Source organism: Hemiscyllium ocellatum, chromosome 2, assembly GCF_020745735.1.
Source record: "Hemiscyllium ocellatum isolate sHemOce1 chromosome 2, sHemOce1.pat.X.cur, whole genome shotgun sequence".
NCBI classification, from domain to species: Eukaryota; Metazoa; Chordata; class Chondrichthyes; order Orectolobiformes; family Hemiscylliidae; genus Hemiscyllium; species Hemiscyllium ocellatum.
This window is the reverse complement of record NC_083402.1, coordinates 98,899,459-98,916,623: the sequence shown is the minus strand read 5'-3', so window position 1 is coordinate 98,916,623 and position 17,165 is coordinate 98,899,459. Positions and strand designations below refer to the sequence as shown.

Genomic DNA, 17,165 nt, shown 5'->3' with positions numbered 1-17,165 from the left:
TTCGTCCTGCTTTTTGTGTATAGAACATACTTGGGAAATTTTCCATTTTTTTTTCTGGTGGATGCCAATTTTATGGCTGTACTGGAACAGCTTAGCTAAGAGCGCAGATAGTTCTGGAGCACAAGTCTTGAGTACAATTGGTGGAATGTTGTCAAAGCCCACAGCCCTTGAAGTGTATTTACCTGTCTCTTGATACCATGTTTGGTAAATCAAAACTGGTTGAAAATTCACATCTGCGATGCTGGGGACTCTGGAAGAGGCCAAGAGACATTAACCACTCAGCACTTCTTTTAGATTAGATTCCGTATAGTATGGAAACAGTCCATATAGCCCAACAAGTCCACACTAACCCTCTGAAGAATAACCCACCCAGAGCCATTCCCTTATCCTATATTTACCCCTGACTAATGCACCTAAAACTATGGTCAATCTAGCATGGCGAATTCACCTGACCTGCACATCTTTGGATTGTGGGAGGAAACTGGAGTAACCAGAAGAAACCAACATAGACATCAGGAGGATTTGCAAACTCCATACAATTGCCCAAGGCGGGAATTGAACCGAGGTCTCGTGAAGCAGCAATGCTAACCACTGAGCCACCATGCTGCCCACTTTGTTTAAAGTGAAAAACGATGATGATTGTTGACTGATGTGTTGGCCTCCTCATTATTAAGGGTGGGAGTATTTCTGGAGCATCCTTCTGTATTAAATAGTGTGGACCAGAGTAATGGAAACTGAGAAGATTCCAGATTCAAGACTGGTCTGTGATAAGTTGTTTGAAAGTCCCTGGACTACATACAGATGACATTAAAAGGATACCAAATCTTCTAATATTGGATCCTATCATGACCAAGGCTTACACAGGAAGAATGGGTAAAGGTTCCCCATTCTGAAAGATCTGACTTCAGGAGATGAGTAATTTACCCAATCTTTGCTCTTGTTCAGAGTTACATTTCCAGTGCTGTCTTCATCATATTTTGTAGCTCCAGGGAATTGAACACATGCACCAACATTCACATGCAGTGAAATGGTAAATGGACATTAACCTCTTACAGTAAGTCGCCCATGTAGTAAACCATCCACAGTAATCAAACGGACTGCACTGAGGGCATCATTATCCACTACCTGAAACTGCTCCCAGGTGATAGTTCGAGACTGGCCTTCCAAAAGGTCAAGTCCTGAATAGTGGAAATCAAAACAAAAAAAAAACTTCAGCTTCACTTTATCATTGTTGTTAGTGAATGGCTAAACGATTCCCTGAATGGCAAAATTCTTACAATTTATATATTAATATAATTGTCAATGTGAGTTTTCTACATGACTATTGACCTGTTACTACACGGTGAGATGCTATTCATGCAGAAGCTGTAGAAGTGGGTAAAAAAATGATAGAATTTAAAGAAAACAAAATTTTCAATTGATATTGTTACAAATGTGAGGATTTAGAACATGGTTATGTTTTGAGACTGCCTAATATATGTCGCAAAATGAAGAAATGTTTGCAATTCTGCCAATTGCAAGCCAGGTTGGCTTCGATGTTAAATCTTAAAGGAGAGGCTGAGATTTCTTCGTGGGGAAAGCGGTGCAAGACATTCACACCTGTCATCATTGAATGTAGTATCTGAGCTGACAATGGACTAACTGTTCATCTTCAAAGTCTCAAGTCCCAAGATGAGGTTCAGAATGTCAGTTTTTATAAACAATTAAAATTTAAATTACCTATTTACTTTCAAGATACTATAAAGTTGGAACTCAAAAGGACACAATGATTAATTTTACCCAAACACAAACCCATGTGATTTATGTTTCCATGGAGATGGGCTTTGAGAGAAAGCCACTCAAGGATCAGTGTATAACTGAACCTCACAGATAGATTGTCTGCAAAGGTCCAAGAGGAAGGGACAGGAAATTCGACGTTTCGGGCATAAGCCCTTCATCAGGAATCTGATGCCCGAAACGTTGAATTTCCTGTTCCTTGGATGCTGCCTGACCTGCTGCGCTTTAACCAGCAACACATTTTCAGCTCTGATCTCCAGCATCTGCAGACCTCACTTTTTACTCCAAGAGAAAGGGAGCACAGCAACAATGACAGTAAGTCTCTGTGGTTTACCATGTCAGGATGTTGATAGGAGCTCATAGTCAGGTTGAAGGGATTAGGTTAACAAGAGTTTACACATAACTAGAAGGTTAGTCTACGATAATCTGAAAGGAATCAGCTCTAATTTGCCCTCAATGTTAAAGTTAGTTTGGAAAGTGGGAGTTATGGAGAAAAGAAAGAAAAGGAAAGCTTCTCAAGAACTGAGAATCACTTTGAAATGGCTCTAGTAGAATAGAGTATCTATTTAAAGAACAGGGCTGAAGATTTTCCCTTCTTGTAAATGTTAAATTAGAAAATCTGTTCACTTGTGGTAGAATATAAATTACATATTAAAGTATTATTTAGCATCTGCAGTATTTTGCCTTTATTCAAGTGTTTCATCAAAGTCGCTTTTAGCTTATGTGTTGCAATAAAAGACTTAAGATTTGAAATTTTGTTAGTTTATCCTTCCAGCCATCCAACAGAAAATTTGGATCGCTTTAGAAGTTATTGATCTGTATAGGGAATGTAATAGTACAGGGGATCGTTAAAATATTTGCAACAATTTGTCTGGATTGGCAAGTCAAAGCTGAGAGGTAAAGGAAGAGGAGAGAAATAGTGGGAAATGTCTTTACATTGAGATATAAAAGCTGTTCCATTAAGCATGAACATCACTATTGGTTATGTCAGTGTGAACAGTGCTGATGGATAGATCCAGTGTGCTGATTCAGGAACCTTATTTTCACCAGGGAAAGAAAGTAATGTTTACACAATTGTGCACCTAAGTCATTTTAAACATTCTTGTATTCTTGGTAAAAAGTGAAAATAATGGACCTTAAAATATCACCAACTCCAGGAAGGCTGAGATAACTAAAGATTGATTAAAATATTGTCATGATAAGCATGCTGCCACGAGTAACTCTATGACGTGTTTTATTAATCTGGATTGCACGAGCAGCTTGATGGTTATAATCACTTGTAAACAGTTTCTCCCATTTTAATTTGGGAAAAAAGGTCAATCTAAGATTCAGATGAGAGTTTGATGTAGAGTTAGATGTGGAAAGTTATCTATGAGTTATTAACTCTAGTAGCCAATTAAATCAATCTTACCTAAGCAAAAGTAGAAACTATAATGTGAAATACTTTTAAACTGCCTGCTGTGCAAACTGATTACAAATCAGCAAAAGATATTGCAACTGATATCCTGACACCTTGTGTGGACAAAATTCAATAGTCAAAGATTAAACCTGGATAGACACTCACCCATGTTCCAGGAAACTCTGGGAGCATTAGTATCAGTTGTCCTGATTGAGATGTGCACCATGATTGGTGCACTATTCCTGAAATAGAAGTCGTGAACTTCAAATTCAACCTGTTATAGAAAGGAGTAGAGTCAAGATCCAAGCCATTATTTTAACAGGAGGAGTGCCAGAGGCCCAAGACAACAGTCCTACTCACTACTTTTGAGTCAGAGGAACTTCAAAATGGCTATGGACCTCAGAAATCTATCCTACACCTAAAGCCCAAGAGACTGCAGAAAGCAAATGCAAAAGTCCATCTCATCCATCAATTAAACTTAAGCATGTCAAGATGCAGAATGATTTCAACCTAATACTCTGTGGTCGCTCCACTTAAAACCATGCTCCACATTTATAACATTAAGATGGAATGTGCATAGTTCCAGCAGTTAGAGACCTATGTTAACAGATCACCAATAAAATTTAACCTTACACATGAAGAATTTATTTTCAAGGTATAAACTTAATGCTTCTTGGACGATCATAAATGTATATACATACAATCACAACAGTGAAAGATGTTTATCTTCCCTCTGCAGCCATAGAACGCTGCATTTTTGGTGTAAAAACAGGAAAATGACACAGACACTACCACTCACAAATGTTTCACTCAAGTTGTAGGAGTAAATTACCGCAGATGCTGGAATCTGTGCTGAAAACAACAAATGCTGCAGATCACAGTGGGCCAGATAGCATCCTTGGAGAGAGAGCAAGCTAACATTTTGAGTATAGATAACTCTTCAGAGTGAAAATATCCTTCAGTTCCAAAGAAGAGTCATGTAGTCTCGAAATGTTAGCTTGCTCTCTCTCCATGGATGCTGTCTCACCTGCTGTGGTCTCTAGTATTTCTTTTTTTTGAGCTCCATTCAGGTTCTCTTGGATCTTCCTGGTTGGATAACTGCATTAAAACTGGATATCTATCCATGGAAGGCCTTAAAGAGGCCTTAAACTACAAAAAAATTTGCTAATTCAGATAGCTTTATATATAATTGCTGTTACAGAGTCATTTGGTGTAGGAACAAACCAGACCTGGTCTTGACTTGTAACAGATTTATTCAAAGAGTATAACATTACAAGTATATATTCCCTGACTCTGTTCTGTTCCTGTGCTTCTTTACATTCTTGATAAATTGAGTGAGCCAAATGAAGCCAAATTAATTAAACTAAAAATGTAACAATCCCTTTAAATGGCAATGTAACATAAATCAAATGTTTAGGATAAAACTTCATTTATTTTAAGAGTTTGTTGTAAGGGCAAAGCCCTGCAGATCATGTGGATGCCCAGGTCACAGTACTCAATCATGCCAGTAAACACCATGTGCTATCTCTCCAGGCTTACTTGGGTGTGAACTGAAAGACATTAATGACATGATCCATGACCCATTGCATGGACCACCATAGCCACAATTAGGAGTAGACAGATGAGGCAGTCCTTTGATGGGATGCCAAGATCAAGACTATGGGGATGAAGGGAAAGCAAAAATTAGGGTGCAGGCCCTCAAAAATACAAAAACAAATTGGTTGTTACATCAGAAAGCCTTTCAACATAGGGTCAATAAATCACACAAAAAAAAATTTACAGGCAGCCTGGGAATAAAGTGGACAGAAGAAATGAGCAGCATCAGCTCTAACCTGCAGTTGAGGAAAAATGAGCACGGTCACAACAACAACTCAGTCATCCAAAATGAATGCCTGAATTCCTGAAGGTCTACTGGATGGGGGTAGGGGTTCATGTTATTAATAATGGTCTGTTAATCAAGCATTTATGGAGGACTTGATTAATTCTGTGCACTAGTTTATTTAATACTGTAAAATACGTTATAAGTTATGAAGCAGCTATTACAGAAATCAACTGACATATCACTTGCAAACCCACAGCAGGATAATTTCAGGCAGAGTTGCAATGTTGGACGCACACAGCGCATAATGTTCTTAAAATTAAATTCTTGAAAAGGTAAGGTGCACATGGAACTGGTGAATTAATTTAATTTGTTTTGATTTTCTTTTAAGCAGTAATAAAGTGCTAAGGAAAGAATTAGAATGAAACAAAGAAGGAAATTACAATATTAATTTTGGAGATAATATGTATTAATGTATCAATACATATTAATAGAATGCTATAGAGAGAGGATATTTTGGAGGAGTAAAATACAGAACATATTTGGGTTTGATCTGGTTTGGTAGAAGTAAAATCACTCTACTAGCCTCATTCTATCTTTCAGCAACTAATATGAAAAACACAAATAAACAAGTTTAGAAGAAAATGAGAGAGAGAGAGAGAGAGAGACAGGTACAAGGACCAAATACTTGTGATAATGGCGGACTTTAATTAGGTTAATGCAGACTGTAACAGTAGTTGTGGAAAAAAATACACAAGAATCAAGGAGTCTCAAATATGTGGGAAGCTTCCAACTGAATGGACACCTGCCAGCATGAAACTTGGTTCTGGAAACCCAACACTCCTTCGGGAGTCTGATCGCCCACAAATAAAACTGATGAAGAAATTTCCTCCACCCTTTCAAAACAATACAGAGGAATTTCCTGTATGGACTACTTCTATAGTGCTAACACTCAACTGGATGAAATTCACTGAGTTGGAAAGGGATCAGATCTAGATAGATTAGAAATATTTATTGACAGGAAAAACAGGTGAATTATTGAGGGAATACTATAAAACTCAATCACAGAATGAGGAGGAATGGAAAGACAACCAAACGTAACACCATCTGGATAATTGAAGTCAAAGCAGTATAAAGTGGATTAAAGTTTCTCGAATGGTCTTCCATTGCCTCTATTTGATTTGAACGATTTATGAGAATAGAAAAGGGTTAATATGTCTCAAAGGGATTTTGTTCATTGTATAAACATTGCAAGGATTTGTCAGTGTTATAATTGTGATGAAGCTGTTCTTTTAACAAGGTTAGGTTGTCCTTGGGTTTCTTTATCAGAGAGGTAGTAATGACACAGGTTCGGAAATGTCTGAGGTTGAATGGATTTCAGGGCCAATTTGTTTACAGCTAACAGATACCATGGGCACCTGCATGGGCCCCAACTATGCCTGCCTCTTCGTAGGATATGTGGAACAGTCCATCTTCAGCAGCTACACCGCCACCACCCCCCACCTTTTCCTCCACTACATCGATAACTGTATCGGCGCTGCCTCGTGCTCCCACGAGGAGGTTGAACAGTTTAATAACACCTTCCACCCCGACCTCAAATTTATCTGGACCATCTCAGACTCCTCCCTCCCATTCCTAGACTTTTACGTTTCTATCTCGGGCGACCAAATCAACATTTACTATAAACCGACCAACTTCCACAGCTACCTAGACTACACCTCCTCCCACCCTGCCCCCTGTAAAAACGCCATCCCATACTCCCAATTCCTTTGTCTCTGTTGCATCTGTTCCCAGGAGGACTAGTTCCAATACCGTACAACCCAGATGGTCTCCTTCTTCAAAGACCGCAATTTCCCCCCAGACGTGATCAACGATGCCCTCCACCGCATCTCCTCCACTTCCCGTTCCTCCGCCCTTGAGCCCCGTCCCTCCAATCGCCACCAAGACAGAACCCCACTGGTCCTCACCTACCACCCCACCAACCTCCATATACATCAGATCATCCGTCGTCTTTTCCGCCACCTCCAAACGGACCCCACCACCAGAGATATATTTCCCTCCCCTCCCCTATCAACGTTCCAAAAAGACCACTCCCTCCGTGACTCCCTCGTCAGGTTCGCACCCCCCACCAACCCAACCTCCACTCCTGGCACCTTCCCCTGCAACCGCAAGAAATGCAAAACTTGCGCCCACACCTCCCCCCTTACTTCCCTCCGAGGCCCCTTCCATATCTGCCACAAATTCACCTGCACCTCCACTCACATCATTTACTGCATCCGCTGCACCCGATATGGCCTTCTCTATATTGGGGAGATAGGCCGCCTAGTTGCGAAACGTTTCAGAGAACACCTCTGGGACAGCAGGACCAACCAACCCTACCACCTCATGGCTCAACACTTCAACTCCCCCTCCCATTCCACCAAGGACATGCAGGTGGAGGAAGAGTGCCTCATCTTCCGCCTAGGAACCCTCCAACCACAAGGGATGAACTCAGATTTCTCCAGTTTCCTCACTTCCCCTCCCCCCACCTTGTCTCAGTCAAATCCCTCAAACTCAGCACCACCTTCCTAACCTGCAATCTTCTTCCTGACCTCTCCACCCCCACCCCCACTCCGGCCTATTACCCTCACCTTAACCTCCTTCCACCTATCGCATTTCCAACGCCCCTCCCCCAAGTCCCTCCTCCCGACCTTTTATCTTAGCCTGCTGGACACACTTTCCTCATTCCTGAAGAAGGGCTCATGCCTGAAACATCGATTCTCCTGCTCTTAGGATGCTGCCTGACCTGCTGCGCTTTTCCAGCAACACATTTTCAGCTCTGATCTCCAGCATCTGCAGTCCTCACTTTCTCCTCCAGCTAACAGATACTGCCTCTCAGACAGAAGTTAAAGAAAAACAGTTGTATAATTAAGAGGGAGTGGCCATTTCTCAGTTCAGCTATTCTCTGGTCTGGTTTGAATATGTGTGTGAGAGAACAAAGGCTGCTGAACTCTCTCTCTCTCTCTCTGACTGCATTCTTGTAAAAACTTATATAGTGTAATTTGGTTGATTGGATTTGCCGGAAACATGGACATAGATGGTGTGAGGGAATGGTTGGGGTGTAAGAGGTAAGGGTCAAAAGGTATAATGACATTTCATATCACTCTCCCACTAAATGAAGTTGGCATTCTAACCCTCTGGGCCCACTATCTCTTTTCCCTGATGTAACATCAAGATGCTAATATGGTGAGCAACACTCCAAAGGCAGAGGCAGGGACATGAAGTCCGGAAAATTTCCAACTTCTGATTCCAGTCTCAAAGCCAAAATCCCAGCAGAATTACATACAAGATAATGCACATATAACAATAAAATAATTACATTATAAGAGATTTATTTTGTTCCAATTGAAGATACACAACAAAGTACAGAACTGATTCAGGTGAGAGTCTGGGACTTAACCTCAGGACAATCACTCTTGTTCTTAAACTGACTTCATAATTAATGTTGTTAATTTTAAAGAGATTGAGATTCACAGGGTTTGTTATTGAAAGTACATGTTCTTTCTTCAATCTCTGTTCTAACTCTGAGCCAAAAAATCCTATTGCTTTACATACCTCATAGTTTCTCCTTTCAGTGTGGCTGTTATTTGGAGGTTGAAATGCAATGAGCATCTCATTTAGATCAGTCCAGGTGAAAGATGTGATTGGCTTGGTGTGGTCAGATAAATGGGTAATAAAACCTTGTAGAGGTGGCTTGGTGACATTGAAGACAAGTTGAGTTTTGGGGCTCTCACTGTCTTCACCATCCAGAGTTTGTGTGGTTATGGGGGTCAGAATAAATTGATCCACTTCCAGGATGTACATTGCAATAAAACTTGCTTTTGGAGGCAAATTGGGAAAAGCATTCCTGATTCTGACTGGAATCCAGGCATTCTCTTTCTGAAAGAAAAATGAAGGAATTTGTAACAGCATCGTTCAGACTAAGTGCTACATTTTCATTAACTCATGAGATGTAAGGGCAAATCAACATTATCTTACACAATTTCTTGCACGACAGGATGGCACAGTGGCGCAGTGATTATGTCAGGGTCCCAGTTTTGATTCCACCCTCAGGACGACTGTGTGTAGTTTGTACATTCTCCCCATGTCTGCATGAGGAGATGTGCAGTTTAAGTGGATTGGCCTTGCTTAAATTAGTGTCCAGGGATGTGTAGGCTAGTTGGGTTAGCTATGGGGAATGCAGGGTTAGAAGGATAGAGTAGATGGGAGGTCTGGGTGGAATGCTGTTCAGACAGTGGATGGGCCAAATGGCCTGTTTCCACACAGTAGAGATTCTATGACCTTAAATTCTTGCTTCAAATTTGCACATTTATTTTCATTCAAAGACAGACAATGTATCTAAGATTGTAGTGGACTTTTCAATTTAAAAACATGGTGTATAATATAAGAAAAACAAAGCTAAGGATATAACACAACAATGATCAGGAGTTTCATTTTTATTATTTCATGGGATGTGGTGTCACTGGCTAGGTTAGCATTTACTGCCTACCACTAATTGCCCCAAGGTCGGTGAAGAGTCAACCCCAGTCCTGTGAGTCTAGAGTTATTTGTTGGCTAGACCGGGTAAAGTTGCCAGACAATGAGATCATAGCTTATCTGGTAAACCTCATTTCTACTTTTCTGCCTTTTCACCAAACCCTTAACCAAATTTGTTAACCTCAGCCTTAAGTATATGTAATGAATTATTCAGATATTTGATGTCCTGGATTTGCTGCAGAGTGTTTTTGTCTCCTGAGTGGGAGATTGGAGGAGGAGGTCATATGCCTACACAAAGACTATTGTAGATAGGCTGGCTGGCAGCTGTAACAATCTCTCTGAGTCTTCAAGATTATGAGGAAATGGGGCAGAGGCTGCCGTCAGTGTTCCAATCATTTGGAGCTAAAACCCTCCACGTATTTCGACAGTGACAGAATCGTAGAATCCTTATCGTGTGGAAGCAGGTCATTCGGCCCATTGAATCCACACCATCCATTTGAAGAACATCTCACCCAGACCTGCCCCATCTCATCCCTGTAACCATGCATTTCCTTTGGCTAATCCACCTCATCTGCACATTCCTGGACACTATGGCAATTTAGCATGACCAATTCAACTCACCCGCACATCTATGGACTGCTGAAGGAAACCAGAGCACCCAGAGGAAAAACTTGTAGACAAGGGGAATGTGCAATCCTCACAGGCGCCCAAGGTTGGAGCCAAACACAGGTCCCTACTACTGTGAGGCAGCCATGCTAACCAGTGAGTCACCATGCCACTCAGACAGGAAGCTGTGTGGCAGGCAAGGTAATTTAGACAGTATCTAGGTGAGCATGCTGACTCCACTGACATCCTTAACTTAGTTTGCTGGAGCAGCATTTATCTGCGACATTGCTCTTTAAAGAGTAGACAAAAAGGCCAAAATTGATCTAAATACAACCAATCAGACAAATAACACACAGCATATTGATCGTAATTCTGTGCTGGCCTTCAAGTTACACGCAATGGCACTTTTTGCAGGCTGCCAGTGTAAGACCAGGTGGCTGGGTTGGGGGCAGGAACAAGCATCCTAACCGATCCATTTTCTCACTATATGTCATTCCATCCATGCCAAAAATCAGTCTGGTAAATGTACGTTTGTTCTCTCTCCATTACTAGAATGTCCAGAGCCAACACATCCAGAAACCCTAGCCACTCTCCCCTACATCAAAGATATCTCAGAAATGACTGCCAGACTACTCCAACCCCTTAGTATCATGGTAGCCCACGAATCTGCATTCCAAAAATATGAATCCTTCTCTCATATACCAGCTCCTCAGCCATGCATTCATCTGATCTATCCTCCTATTCCCACTCTCACTAGCTCACAGCACCAGGAGTAATCCAGATATTACTATAACCCTGAAGACCTCCTTTTTAAAAACCTGCCTAACTCTCTATATTCTCCCTCCAGAATCCAGGTTGGACACACCACACTTCTATGGATTACCCAAAATTCACAAACCAGGAGCCCCCCTCAAACACATAGTCTTGCTACCTGGAACACCAACCTACAGATTGGCCAAGGAGCTGCACCAAAGACTAAAACATTTAGTGGAAGACTCACATCACTCCATCCACTCCACCCAAGAATTCCTGAAGATTATCAAAGACACCAAGATAAAAGAGGATGAAATAATGGTCTCCTTTGACATAACAGCCCTGTTCACATCCATCAACATCAACCTGGCCAAGGAAACACTGACTACATTATTAGACAAACCAAAGACACATTCAACAAATACCATCAACTTCATAAGCAAGGACAATGTTGTCAACCTAGTGGTCTTATGCCTTACCACCCACTTCACCTTCAACAACAAAACCTACAGATAACCAACAGAACACCTATGGGATCTCCAATATAGGGTTATTAGCAGAGGCAGTAATGCAGAGACTCGAACAAACGGCTTTGCCAACCATCCAACCCAAATTTTGGGCCCACTACGTGGATGACACCTTTGTCATCACTAAAATGAAACAAAATCGAGGAAACCTTCAAGGCTATTAAAAATGCCCTCACTGGCATAAAATTCACTAAAGAGGAGGGAAACAACAACAAACTGCCATTCCTCGATGTTGCAATAGAGAGAACAGCCAATGAGGAATTTCAAACCAGTGTCTACAGGAAAACAGCGCATACTGACCAAATACTGAACACAGAAGCAATCATCCCAACACCCATAAACGAAGCTGCAAAAGAACATTATTTCTACAAGCCACCACACACTGCAGCACAGAGGAACTATGCAGACAAGAGGAAAATCATCAATATATTGTGTACCCGTTCTTTTTGAATACAATGAACACAGTCCACTGATTTCTCAGCAACAAACCTAAACAAGTCAACAAAACACGTCCAGAAACCCAAGCTACTCTCCCCTGCATCAAAGACATCTCGGAAATGACTGCCAGACTAGTCAGACGTCTTAGCATCATGGTAGCCCATAAACCCACCAATACACTAAAATAGCAGCTAATGAACTTGAAAGACCTGATACAGACAACAAGCAAAACTAATGTCATTTACAAAATATCTTGCAAGAACTGTAACAGCCACTACATTGGACAAACAGGCAGAAAACTGGCAACCAAGATAAATAAACATCAACGAGCCACAAAAATACATGATCCACCTTTACTAGTATCCTGACACACAGATGAGGAAGGACACCACTTCGACTGGGACAACACATCCATCCTAGGACATGCCAAACGGAGGCACGCACAAGAATTCCTAGAAACATGGCATTCCAAACGGAACTCTATCAACAAACACATTGACTTGGATCCCATTCACCATTCCCTGAGAAAAAGAACATGAAATGACATCACCATAGGAAATTATGTCACCACAGGAAATGACATCACCAACCCAAGGAAACCCAAACACAAATAGAAGGTAGGCTACACCACCAGTGCTTCATCCGGAGGCGTTCTGAAGATATTACCTAGTATGGTAATGAAACCTCTGAAAATGAACCTTCTAACTCAGTGCGCAAACCTACATCCAGAATGTCCTTCCTCAAGTAAGGATTTCAAAATTACACACCTTTATTCCTCTCACCAAAGCTTTGTACAACTGCAGCAAGACAGCTCTGTTCCTTAACTTGGAACTCTCATGATATGAAGACCAACATTTCCTTTGCTTTCTTCACTGCCTGCTGCACCTGCATGTTCACTTTCAGTGAAGGTGTAAAAGGACATCCAGGTCTCGTTACACTTCTCCCTTTCTCAATCTAGCACCATTCAGATAAAAATCGGCCTTTGCATTTTTGTGACCAAAGTGGATAGCCTAGTATTTCTGCACATTACACTGCATTTGTCATGCATCTGTTCACTCACTCAACTTGTTCAAACCACATTGAAGCACCTCTCCATCCTCCCCATAGTTCAGTCTCCCAGCCATCTTTGTGTCATCTGCAAATTTGGAAATATCACGTTTAGTTCTTTCATCTAAGTCATTGACCTATATTATGAATATCCAGGATCCAAGCACTGAACCCTTCAGTGCCCCATAAGTCACTGCCTGCCTCTCAGAGAGAAAAAAAATTATTCCCACTCTTCATTTCCTGTTTGCCAACCAATTCTCTATACCCTGTCTGGGAGCAGTGGGAGACAGACCGGCAGTGACATGGAGACGAGGAAGCTGCCGGGAAGGTAAAGATTTAGTATATATTTGGGGAGCAGCTAAACCAGAGATGCTACATGTGTATTCCTCCCGTTTCTCCTCCTCGCGCCCCTCATCTAACCAGAAGAGAAAGACTCTGTAAGGTAAGGTATTTAGTTTTTCTCTCTTTTTTTTCATATATTAAAGTGCATTGTTTGGTTTTAGTTAGTTGATATAAAGCTAAGACTTACAATGGCAGGCGTCCTCAGGTCCATGGCATGTGCCTCTTGCTTGATGTGGAGCTTAGGAATGAGTGTGACGTTCCTGACTGTTACACTTGCAAGTGTGTCCAGTTGCAGTTCTTGTTTGACTGTATGACGGCTCTGGAGCTGCAGATGGACTCACTATGGAGCATCTGTGATGTTGAGGAGGTCATAGATAGCACGTTTAGTGAACTGGTCCTACCGCAGGTTAAAATTGCTGAGGGGGGACAGTGAATGGGTGACCAAATGGCAGAAAAAGTTTAGAAAGGCAGTGCAGGTGTCCCCCGCGGTCATCTCCCTCCAAAACAGGTATACCGTTTTGGATATTGTTGGGGGAGATGGCTCATCAGGGGAGGGCAGCAGTTGCCAAGATCATGGCACCATGGAAGGCACTGCTGTTGGGATGGGAAAAAGACTCGTAGGGCTATAGTCCTAGGGAATTCCATTGTAAAGGGCATAGATAAACTGAAAATGGGACTGTCGGATGGTATATTGCCTCCCAGGTGGCAGGGTCAATCTGCACTGATTGACTGCAGAGCATTCTAAAAGGGAATGGTAAACAGCACTAACAATATTAGTAAAAAAGATGAGGTCCTGAAAGCAGAATTCAGGGAGCTAGGCGAAAAGTTAAAAAGGAGATCCTCAAAAGGTAGTGATCTCAGGATTACTACCAGTGCCACATGCTAGCCAGCGTAGAAATGGAAGAATATGCAGGATGAACATGTGCCTTGAGGTATGTTGTAGGAGGGAGGGGTTCAGATTTGTTGGACATTGGGACCGGTTCTGGGGAAGGTGTGATTATTACAAATCGGATGGTCTACACCTGGACCAAACTGGAAATAATGTCCTTGGGGGAGATTTGCTACTGCTGTTGGGGAGGTTTTAAACTAATGTGGCAGGAGGCTGGGAACCAGAAGGGAAGACAATTAGACAGCGAGGTGGAGACTGTAAGAATCATGAAGGTAGCATTAATAAGGGGAAGAGTAGACAGAGTCATAGAATCAGAGATCTACAGCATGGAAACAGACCCTCAGTCCAATCCATCCATGCTGACCAGATATCCCAACCTAATCCAGTCCCACCTGCCAGCACCCAGCCCATATCCCTCCAAACCCTTCCTCTTCATATACCTATCCAAATGCCTCTTAAATATTGCAATTGTACCAGCCTCTATCACTTCCTCTGGCAGCTCATTCCATACACGTACCACCCTCTGCATGAAAAAGTTGCCCCATAGATCTGTTTTGTATTTTTCCCCTCTCACCCTAAACCTATGCCCTCTAGTTCTGGACATACATCAGCTCCTCAGCCATGCATTCATCTACTCCATCCTCCTATTCTTGCCTTCCCTAGCTCGTAGCACCGGGAGTAATCCAGATATTACTACTCTCAAGGACCTTTTTAAATTCCTGCCTGACTCTCTGTAATCTCACTTCAGAATCTCAACCTTTTCCCTTCCTATGTTGTTGGTTCCGATGTGGACAATGACCTCTTGTTGGCCTCTCTCCTCGTGAGAACATTCTGCACCTTCTCTGAGACATACTTGATCCTGGCACCAGGGAAGCAACATACCATTCTGCTTTTTCGCTACTGGCCACAGAAACGTCTGTATGTACCTTGAACTAGAGAATCCCTGAACACAATTGATCTCTTGGAACCCGATGTATCCCTCATTGCAGTGGAGCCAGAAACTTGGCTGTTCGTGGTCCATTCCCCTGAGAATCAATCACCCCCTACATTTTTGAAAACAGCATATATGTTTGAAATGGGTATATCCACAAAAGACTCCTGCACTAGTTGCCTCTCTTACCTCAAATACAGTCACATAGATGAGATAATCCATATATGTGACTGTATCTGAGACATTCCCCCCTTCCTATAACTGCCATCCATCAAATACTGTTGCTGTTGCAAATTCCTCATTGCTTCTAACCGTCTCTCCAACCGATCCATTTGATCTGATAAGATTCGCAGACAGCAGCATTTATGGCAGATATAATCCGCAGTAACCCTTAAACTCTCTTTAAACTCCCACATCTGGCAAGAAGTACATCTCTATTAAAGGCCATTTTTGCTCCTTCACAATCTACAGACCCAGAAAATAACACCGTCTTATTCCTCTACAAACACTGCCCCATGTTAAATTAATAGTTATGGCTTATATTTTAAGGTTAATCAAGAGACATCTCTCAAAAACATATAATCAAGAAAGAATCCACTATACTCACTACTGCAGCCTTTCTCTTGGACAGACTTAAAACAACGATTAACTTATCTGAATCTGTGCTGTGAACTTTGCCCAACAGTTCCTCCAAGATCAGTTGTGAATTTCACTGTTTGATAATTTTCCCAGATGTACTCAGATGTCCAGCGATACATGAATTCAAGCATTAAAGGCAGTAACTGTGCAGGTTCTCTCTTTCTCTCTCTTGCAATGACCTCACCATGTGCTTCCTTTGTCTGTTCATCTCCCTTTTAAAACTGCTGTCATTTTGACATTTTTTTCCAAAGTTCCAAAACAATGCAACAGCATATAAAACAGTAATTGCTGTTCCTGCAATTCGAGGAAATCACCTCCTGAAATACCTCAAAAAAGGAGCAGCTGTTACAGCCAGAAATTTTTCCTATCCTCCATCTTGGATTACCCAGAATACAGAGCAGATGAACACAAAAGAACAATGGCCTGATGTGGCCAATTTATTGCGAGGAAAATAGTGGATAAGACAGATGAATTTAGGGCTTGAATTGGTGCCTGGCAGTATGATGTTATTGCAATCACAGAGACTTGGTTGAAGGAAGGACATGATTGGCAACTAAATGTTCCAGGATGTAGACACTTCAGACAGGATGGTGAGGAAAGTAAAAGGAGGAGTTGCATTGCTGGTCAGGGATGATATCATGGCTATACTGAAGGAGGACACTATAGAGGTCTTGAGTAGTGAGGCATTATGGGTGGAGCTGAGAAATAAGAAGGGTGCATTGTTGGGGCTGTAATACAGGCCTCCCAACAGTGAGCGTGAGGTAGAAGAACAAATAGGTAAACAGAATATGGAAAGATGTAGAGGCAACATGGTAGAGGTAGAGGTGATGGGAGATTTTAATTTTCCCAACATTGACTGGGATCCACTTAGTGTCAGAGGTCTGGATGGGGCAGAATTTGTAAGAAGCGTCCAGGAGAGTTTTCTCGAGCAGTATGTCAATAGTCCAATGAGGGAAGGGGCCAATTTGGACCTGGTGTTGGGGAATGAGCCAGGCCAGCTGGTGGAAGTTGCAGTGAGGGATTTCTTTGGCAACAGTGACCATAATTCTGTAAGTTTTAGAATACTCATAGACAAAGATGAGTGTGGTCCTAAGGGATGAGTTCTAAGGCCAATTATATCAAAATTAAGCAGGAGCTGGGAAATGAGGATGGACACAACAATTTGAAGGAAAGTCCACATTTGATATGTGGAGACTTTCGAAGATACGTTAAAGATAGTGCAGGATAGGCATGTCCCATTGAAAGCAAAGATTAGGAAAGGCAAGATTCGTGAACCATGGATGACAGGAGAAATCGTATGACCAGCCAAGTGGAAAAGATAAGCGGACATCAGGTCCAGTTAGCTAAGAACAGAATGGGCCCTGGAGGAATATCGGAAAAGTAGGAGCAGTCTTAAACGAGGAATCAAGCGGTGTCATGAAATAGCTTTAGCGAGCAGAATTAAGGAGAATCCTAAAGCCTTGTATTCTTATACAAGAAGCAAG

At 41.9% G+C, this 17,165-nt stretch overlaps 1 protein-coding gene across 4 annotated transcripts in view; it reads right to left on the bottom strand.

Annotated features, from left to right (window-relative positions):
- Window positions 1-17,165, bottom strand: part of frem1a (Fras1 related extracellular matrix 1a) — a 400,521-nt gene that overhangs the window by 247,894 nt on the left and 135,462 nt on the right. For 3 of the 4 annotated variants that reach the window (XM_060838775.1, XM_060838786.1, XM_060838793.1), the window contains exons 6-8: window positions 8,589-8,912; window positions 3,341-3,449; window positions 1,047-1,178 (exon numbers count right to left, since the gene is read on the bottom strand). In XM_060838775.1, the coding sequence (XP_060694758.1) occupies window positions 1,047-1,178; window positions 3,341-3,449; window positions 8,589-8,912 (565 nt within the window). The remainder of the gene's footprint in view (window positions 1-1,046; window positions 1,179-3,340; window positions 3,450-8,588; window positions 8,913-17,165) is intronic. The other variant, XM_060838803.1, reaches the window with a different exon arrangement.